This window comes from Drosophila subobscura, chromosome O (assembly GCF_008121235.1).
Source record: "Drosophila subobscura isolate 14011-0131.10 chromosome O, UCBerk_Dsub_1.0, whole genome shotgun sequence".
Classification (NCBI taxonomy): Eukaryota; Metazoa; Arthropoda; class Insecta; order Diptera; family Drosophilidae; genus Drosophila; species Drosophila subobscura.
This window is the reverse complement of record NC_048533.1, coordinates 16,518,414-16,526,245: the sequence shown is the minus strand read 5'-3', so window position 1 is coordinate 16,526,245 and position 7,832 is coordinate 16,518,414. Positions and strand designations below refer to the sequence as shown.

At 44.1% G+C, this 7,832-nt stretch overlaps 3 protein-coding genes across 4 annotated transcripts; 1 reads left to right on the top strand and 2 right to left on the bottom strand.

The window, feature by feature from the left end:
• Nucleotides 1–645: 645 nt before the first annotated feature.
• Nucleotides 646–5,042, bottom strand: LOC117897765 (mitochondrial coenzyme A transporter SLC25A42). Of its 2 annotated transcripts, none has more exons than XM_034806811.1 (6): nt 4,850–5,042; nt 1,841–2,066; nt 1,481–1,784; nt 1,150–1,415; nt 896–1,082; nt 646–840 (listed from the first exon to the last, which is right to left on the bottom strand). In XM_034806811.1, the coding sequence occupies exons 2-6, from the start codon at nt 2,049–2,051 to the stop codon at nt 687–689; spliced, it is 1,122 nt and encodes a 373-aa protein (XP_034662702.1). In that variant the 5' UTR covers nt 2,052–2,066; nt 4,850–5,042; the 3' UTR covers nt 646–686. The 2 variants fall into 2 exon arrangements, with proteins under 2 accessions (XP_034662702.1, XP_034662701.1); XM_034806810.1 differs by having other exon boundaries at nt 1,841–2,073; nt 4,850–5,040.
• Nucleotides 5,043–5,629: 587 nt separating this feature from the next.
• On the top strand, nt 5,630–7,095 carry LOC117897896. The gene is made up of 3 exons (XM_034806972.1): nt 5,630–5,913; nt 5,981–6,518; nt 6,583–7,095. The coding sequence occupies exons 1-3, from the start codon at nt 5,636–5,638 to the stop codon at nt 6,898–6,900; spliced, it is 1,134 nt and encodes a 377-aa protein (XP_034662863.1). The 5' UTR covers nt 5,630–5,635; the 3' UTR covers nt 6,901–7,095.
• On the bottom strand, nt 7,032–7,504 carry LOC117897897. The gene is made up of 2 exons (XM_034806973.1): nt 7,273–7,504; nt 7,032–7,210 (listed from the first exon to the last, which is right to left on the bottom strand). The coding sequence occupies exons 1-2, from the start codon at nt 7,420–7,422 to the stop codon at nt 7,127–7,129; spliced, it is 234 nt and encodes a 77-aa protein (XP_034662864.1). The 5' UTR covers nt 7,423–7,504; the 3' UTR covers nt 7,032–7,126.
• Nucleotides 7,505–7,832: the final 328 nt, after the last annotated feature.

The following is a 7,832-nucleotide window of genomic DNA, read 5'->3' as shown; positions in this document are numbered from 1 at the left end:
ACTCCCAAAACTTAACATATAATTTTATCAGATAGAAGAATCAATTTCATACAAAATGTGCTAATTTTAAGGACTCCATTTTATTAGTTTTTCGAGAAATCATACAAAATTCTGTGACGAACGCAAAAATATCGGTAAGTAATCTCGGGCGCTGCCACCTAGTACAAAGGGGAAGGCGGGCTATTTGAAAGTCAGCCCAACCAAAGTATCCTCCATTGTTTAAACAAGTTTTGTAAATTTATTTATAATCATAAAAAACACACTAACATACAATATACTCGTATATATATCTATATAATATATGCATAAGAAGATTTCGCTGGTGAACATTCATAAATTCATGGCAATTTTTACAATTACGAAAGCAAATTGACTCGATACAGATACAAATCTTCATTAAATCATTAGTCTAGGAGTAAAAGAGTAAGTTATTGTCCAGTTAATGCCACTGAATACAAAATAGGATACCAGGGCTCAATATACAGACTATTTTTTTATTACTTTGGGGCTTAAATCGGATAATAATAAATCAATTATGGTTAATAACAAATTTCAAGCGCTCCTCTCCTGCTCTCCTACACAATTAACAACTAAAAATATCTAACACTTTATCATCGAATCGAATGAGACTTAAGAACAAAAGCAGTGCGTTTTTTGGTGTGTGGTTGGTTGGAAGGACTCGACTGCTAATCCTCCAGCCGGCCACGCTTCAAGTGGGACAACTCCCGCAGCCAGGCTTTGATCAGGTCATAGGTGGAGAAGCTAATGCCCACAGCTATGGGGCCCTTGAGCCAATTCATGCTGAGGCCCTTGTAGAACCCATTCTTGATGCCCTCCTCACTGCGAAAGAACACAAAATAAATTCGAGTTTAAAATAAATAACTAATTCTCTTACCGATAGATCTTGGAGAGCGTCTCCAGAATGGTGGGACAGCGTTCATTGTTCGCTTCGTTCACGCGCATCGTCTGCATTCTTCGTCGCACAATATCCAGGGGATAGCTCGCCGTTTGGCCAGCGGCACCAGCCGCAGCGCCAAAAGCCAGCGATACTAGAGTATTCGGTTTATTATTGCCAACCATTTCTGCAAACAAAACAAAACATTTTAGCCATAAAATTCGCTAGCAATCAAGGGATGAAGCACTCCTCACCATGGTACTCCCGCTTGAGGGTTTCGTAGGTGAAGAAGGAGGTGCCCGCGTAGGGTATGACGCCCAGCACTGTGGCCCAATAGCCGCGGTACAGCGTGCGTGGTCCCTCCTCCACCCAAATCTTGGCAAAGACCTGCCGCAGCGTTCGGTAGCCCGTGTATCTGTCCGTGACAGCCATGCGTGCGCGTGCCAGATCCAGAGGATAAGTCAACGATTGGGAAGTGATGCCCGCCAGAGAACCGGCCACAAAGCGACGTAACTTTGTGCTGCAACAGAAAGGAAACAGAGTCAAAGTGGAATCCTAAAGGTAGCTGATTAGAGTGTCACCCACTTGGAGCCATCCTTGTCGACCTGCAGGATCCTGCGCCACTGCTCGTGGGCCGTGAACTGTATGGCCGCATAGGGCACAATCCTCGCCATCGTGGCGGAGTTGCCGCGCCACAGGGCCAGGACACCCTCATTGGCGTAGGTGTGCTGCAGATACCGCAGCGAGGCACGAAACGAGAAGGGAACATCTTTGCGTATCTGAAAGTTGATCTTTGTGCGGTCCAGCGGTGCGATGACGGTCTTGGCCAGAGCCCCTGCCGCCGCTCCAGACACCAGACTAATGACCACCTGGTCGATATTGGTTCGAACTAGAAGGGAGGAAATGAAAATCAACAGAAAATGGCAGCAGTCTATGGGAACCCACCTCTGGGGCTGGGGCTGGTGTTGGCTGTATTGGCGGGTGTTTCTGTCACTTGATGCGCTCCATGCGCTCCATCCTCATCCTCCACGTCTGTGGATGCAGCAGCAGCGGCGGTGCCCGCACCCGTTGCCGTGGTGGCCGCTGTGCTCGATAATTGACTACCCGTTGACTTAATGGACATGGCAATGTTCGGCTTCTCCAGAAGACGGCTCATGGCAGACTCTGACTCCTGGTTCCTGGGGCAGAAACGAAACGAGAAATCAATTTTCATATCAAGTTGAGCCATGCATAGGCAGTGGCTTATCATAACAGCCGATAACAGCCATCAAATATAGCCAAAAAAGTGCCCGAAATAAAACCAAAACAATTTCCATTCTCTCTCCCAATTTACTTTCGGTTTGTGTCGGACACTGGCTGTGCATTTATAAGACTTCTAATCATTACGAGGCGTGCCACATAAACCCATAGATAGAAATATAGTTGGTCATATAACAAAGGGACATATGGACAGTGTACAGTAAACTCTCGAAAGGATGAATTTCGGTAAAGAGAAACAATTTGTACTATCAAAGATAAGTAAATGACACACACCCATCCCTTCCTCATCAGAGATTTCCCAAATATATGAAAACCAAATGCATGTCCTGAGCATGACGTTTTGTGTGTGTTTTGGACTGCTCCCAAATGTCCGCCCTCTGCTCATATAGAGCTTTGGGGTCTAAAAGATAATATTTGTCAATGTTCTTGAGATGTTAATATGTGGGCAAAAGCATTCAAAATACATTTGGGGTCACGGCAAAGATAAGTTGTAGGCTTGTAGTGGATGCTGTCTGTGGATCTGTTTAGTTCCGACTTAACTGTCAATTTTTGCTTCAACAAATATATTCTAGTAATACAATTAAATAATTAAATATGTATGTATACTGGAAATATACGTAAGTTCTGAAATTTGTTTTGCTTGTTTGTGTCATTCCAAAATAAATGTGTCCGTTTGTTTATGGGAAATTTGTTAGCCACTTGCATCATGTGCTCCACCCGTTTGAGCCTTCACTGTATGCACTGATGTGGTAGATTCATTTCAGTTGATAAGAAAAAGAGCGTTCTCGGCATGTCTATGCAAAAAATAGAAACTGTCACAATTGTTTCGTAATTGAAGCAAAAACGGGCAAACGAATTCTTCCTTGGCATAAGTTCAAAAAAGAATCTTTTCAGACACAAATTCTTGGCCAAGTTGAAGCAGTTGGACTCTATGTTATCTGCTCTAAGGGTAAGCAACATTCCGAATTGAACTTTGGTTTAGGCCCCCGGTGCGTGCCAAGTATTGGCTACTGAAAGCGCGAAACTTGGTCACAGATTAGAATGTTCTCTGATTAATCAGTCGCACCTGATAAGATTTGCTTTGTACGCGCTAATTGCGTCTTACCATAGATAGGAGGGAGCAACCAATACAATAAGTCTGCTGCGAGAGGAACAGGGCGATCGACCCCTGCGCTCGCTCTGTCTTGTTGTTTGTTCGCATAAATTGCTAAACAAACCGCAAAACCGGTTGGGTTTATATTTGTGGATGTTCTACGAGAATTATACAAAGCAAACAACCCAACAGCAGCAATAACAAATTATCAGTAGAGACCCAAAGCGCGGCCTTTCGGTGTAGCACACACCTCCAAAACAATTATCATGCTAAATGTGTGTGTGTGTGTGTGTGTGTCAACGCACGTGTGGAGAGAATCACTTTGTGGGCACGGTTCCAAGTGGGCAGCGGCTAAAATTAACGCATTTCATTGACAGATCGGTGCAGGAAAGCTTTCAAAGAGAGAGCAAATCATTAGCGCTGTATAGAAATACATTCGCAAATGTCGCATAAGGCTGGCCTTGAACGTGATTGTGGTATGGGTGGGACAACATAAGCAGAGGCATAGGCATAACTACAATAACGGTGTATTGAAAAGCAGGTAGGGCATGCTCAGCAAAGACTGCACCGCAACTGTAAAAGAGATCTCTTACTGCCTTACCTTCCATTTAATATACAATTATACTGCTTTCAGTCCTACATACACTGCTTGCATTCCAATTGAACATTCATTCTGATAAGAGTGGACTACCGTTTTGAACTATTTTGTGGCCAGGCAAATAGCTTTCAGCACAGGGTACACTGCAAGGAATGGGGATGCTGCTGCTGTTGCTGCTGCCGGCGCAACGCACAATGAATGCAAACAAGTTCGTTAGCAAATGGTTTGTTGTTTTGCACTTGAGTCAAGGCTATGCGCGTGGAGGCCTGTTGATCCAGTATCCAGTTGATCCAGGGAAAAAGTTGCTCACTCCGATTCTAGTTCTGATGCTGGCATTGAAATTTGTTTGTCGCTGAGATTGAGAAAACACGGGCCGTTCCATAAATAGACACACTCAAACGCCAGCGTAAAGGGGGGACAGGGCTGGAGGGGTATCATTTTGTACTGGACTTTGTACCCGGCAGTGGAAAGTCAGTGGGGGCAAGTGGAATTGAATCAAGCAAGACAACAACAAATTGCAATTGCTGATACTACATGCTATATGGTTATAGTATGCAAATTCAATTAGTTAAAGCATGCATTTACTTGGCAAAGAATGCAGTTTGATTCGCTTTTATTTGTTGTTTACTTCTGGAAAGAGCTACGTGACTTTATTCTTATTGGATTCGAAAGAGAGAGAGGAACAGCTGTTTCTCGATTTTCGTTGCAGTTGTTGTTGTTGTTACTGTTGGAAATCTTTCTCTTTGTATGACAGACAGACACACACAGACAAGTGAATATTATTTACCACCCCACCCACTTGTATTTAATGTACCACCTTAGCTACGCTTTTATTTACATATCTATCATAAGGGGCCTTGTTTACTCCAAATTATTGCCACAAAAAACACTCTCACAGACACACACACACACACCCACAATCACATTGTACATTGTACATTATATAATTAGGCAAGAAAAAACAACAATAAATTATGTTGAAAAGCTCTTAAGGCAAACGCACCTTTTGTTTTTGTTACTAGCCCAGATTTATTCTTGGCGATTCCACGCGAAACCGAAGTTTCGGCTTACACTTTGCACTGGCACTGTATCTGGCTCGTAGGTTTCGTTCACGCCAAATGAGTGAATTCATTTATTTAACAATTTCGTCGGTCGCAATCACTTGTATCATTATTTTTTTATTATTATTATTATTTCCGCGCGACTAAGGATTTAGTGGGACCGCGGAATTATCGATAAAATATACCTTCGGGGCCTCGAAAATATACCGAAATATACTTTTTCATTTTAAAATATACCGTAATCTTAAATCGGATTCCTCGATTTTGATGTTCTATTTGATATTACGAGCTAGTTAGTAGTCTCCGCGCTAAAACAATAATTTTATCCAATTTATCAATCAATTATCCTCAAGACTGTCTCATTTTCATGACTTATTTTGAATAGACTGTTTATTAAATAAGTTTTAAACGAAGATGGTCCAAAATTGTCGCAACTTTAACTGCGCATTAGCTACATATTAACTACATGTTTATGTAATTAGCAAGAGAACTTTCTAAGCCTCCATTATCAACTTTAATGAAAAGTGCTGTCAGTGAAAATGACCACTTGTTGCTTGTCAAACGATGTTATAATAATTTGTTAACCTATTCCAATTAATCTCTAGAAGCTAGATTTAGGCTTAAGCACCAACCTAACTATTTTGTTAGTGCCTTAAGGATGCTAAAGGGTAGCTCTGGCTGAGCGTTGCCACTCCACTAAAAACGCATCGTATGGCAGCAGGGTTTTCATGGTTTGCAGCCAACTTCACGCGAGACGCACTGAAAACAAAAACAGTACAATAAAAAAAATCAACATTTTGCTCAATAAAAAGATGAACGTTGACTTGAGGTCGTATTCGAGGCACTGGCTCACGGAGTTTATAGAGCAGTACCAGGAGGAGGAGTGCCTGTGGCAGCCGAAGCACAACGACTACAGCAATCATGCCGCCCGAAACAGATCCTACGACAGGCTGGTGGAGAAGCTCAAAGAGGTCGAACCGAATCCCGACCGACCCATGGTCGTAAGGTGCATAGTTAAATGATACTCAACAGTTTGGAAATGTGACCTAATGATGATTGCCTTTGCTTTGCAGAAAGATCAACTCACTTCGCTCGGCGTTTCGGAGAGAGTTTCGGAAGACGACCTGCAAGAGCGACTACGAAACGCGGTTGTGGTACTACGACAAGCTGCTCTTCATCGCCGACCACAAGCCCAAGCGGCATGAGTTGGGCACGAAGCCAAAGCGCGAGCTGCAGATCAGCTTTGACGACGAGGAGTCCATGGAGTACGAGGAGGAGTCCCACCACACGAACACACAATCCCAGCATATGGACAACCTGGCGCCCACATCCTCCGACGAAGTCGAGGAAGTCTCTGCCAACAACAATGTGGTGGTCAGCAGTGAGGGCGCAACCCTAAGCACGATAACCGTGACGCCAGCGGATTGCGTGACGCTGGTGAAGAACGAACAGCATCAGCATGATGCGGCTGCCGTCCAGGCACACCAGCAGCTAGTGGCACAGGCGGCGGCGGCCCAGAACTCCATAGCAGCTGCGGCAGCCCAGGGACATGCCGTCAAAGTGCTGGAAATCACATCCCTAGACTCCAACTCTCAGCGTGAGATACAACAGGTGAGCGACTGCCATTTGGTTCTCTCGTGGCAATAAATTAAAGTTTTTTCCCTTAACGCAACAGGCCGTCAACTCACTGGAGCAACACCAGCAGCAAATGCATCTGCAGCAGGCGAATGGTCACAGCCAGTCTGTGCCCACCATACAGATCGGACGGGAACACTATCAGCCTCTGTTCAGCAATGCGGGAACCACAGCGTACACAGCCGCACCGCAGCCCCCGCCGCATGACGAATACGATGCGATTGGTGTGAATGTGGCCAGCAAATTGCGCACCATCAATCCCACGCAGCGCATCATTGCGGAGAAGCTGATCAGCGATGTGCTCTTCAATGCCCAGCTGGACAACCTCACCGTCAACTCGATCGTAACGCAGCAGTAATCTCAGTTGCAATCGCCAATACTTAGGATAGGAATCACCCAGTTTAATAGAATCCTTTTATGTCACATTCAGATTGCTCTCTCCACTTTGGCCAGCTCTTTGTGGCTAGCAGCAGTTGGCTAATTGTATCATACCGTTCGTATGTAGTTTTTAATTAATTCTATACAATAAATAGATTGTATGTTTTAAGATCAATCCATGTCCCGCCCTCTCGCTCATTTCTGCCTCATTTCGCACTGCTTGACGGCTGCGTTTCCGCCGTACTCTGTTCTCCTTCACCTGTTACCTTGTGCCAAACGAATCGGGCAAACTAAGCGAGGAATTAAGACATTATTAGTGTAAGTTTCTTACTGCCAGGAGCCACCCACTCACCGTGACCGGCGGAGAGTCTATCTGCTCCGACTCTGTGACCAACTTGCGATTGTTCTGCATGTAGCTCCAGCCCAGGTGTATGCCAATCAGACTGGGCACCATCACAATGGTGACCAGATTGCGCGACACAAACGATGGTTGTTTAGGCATAATAATTGCTAAATTTGACAGAAAAAATTATTATTTAACAAAAACAAAACAGTTACAGTGTGACTGCAGTGGGAAAAATACTGATTTGTTATTTGTTATATGTCAAAAATACCAACATGACAAACGATTACACGAGTTGGCAGGGCTAAACTGTTGAGATTTTCAAATAATTCTAGGGCGAAACTTTGGAAACTGTCCATTCCATACTTTGTGACCAGCTTTTGGCTTACTTCAAAGTCCACAATATCCCATAATAAGGCAGCAAATAAATACGTTCTTAAATTGTTTGGATAGGGTTGTGGGTGGAGTGGGAGATAAACACCTGTCAACAGTCGCACACGTTGTGGTTTTGGTTTGTGATAGCCGCATGCATTTGGGTGATCTATGACACTACAGTATAGTGACTATAG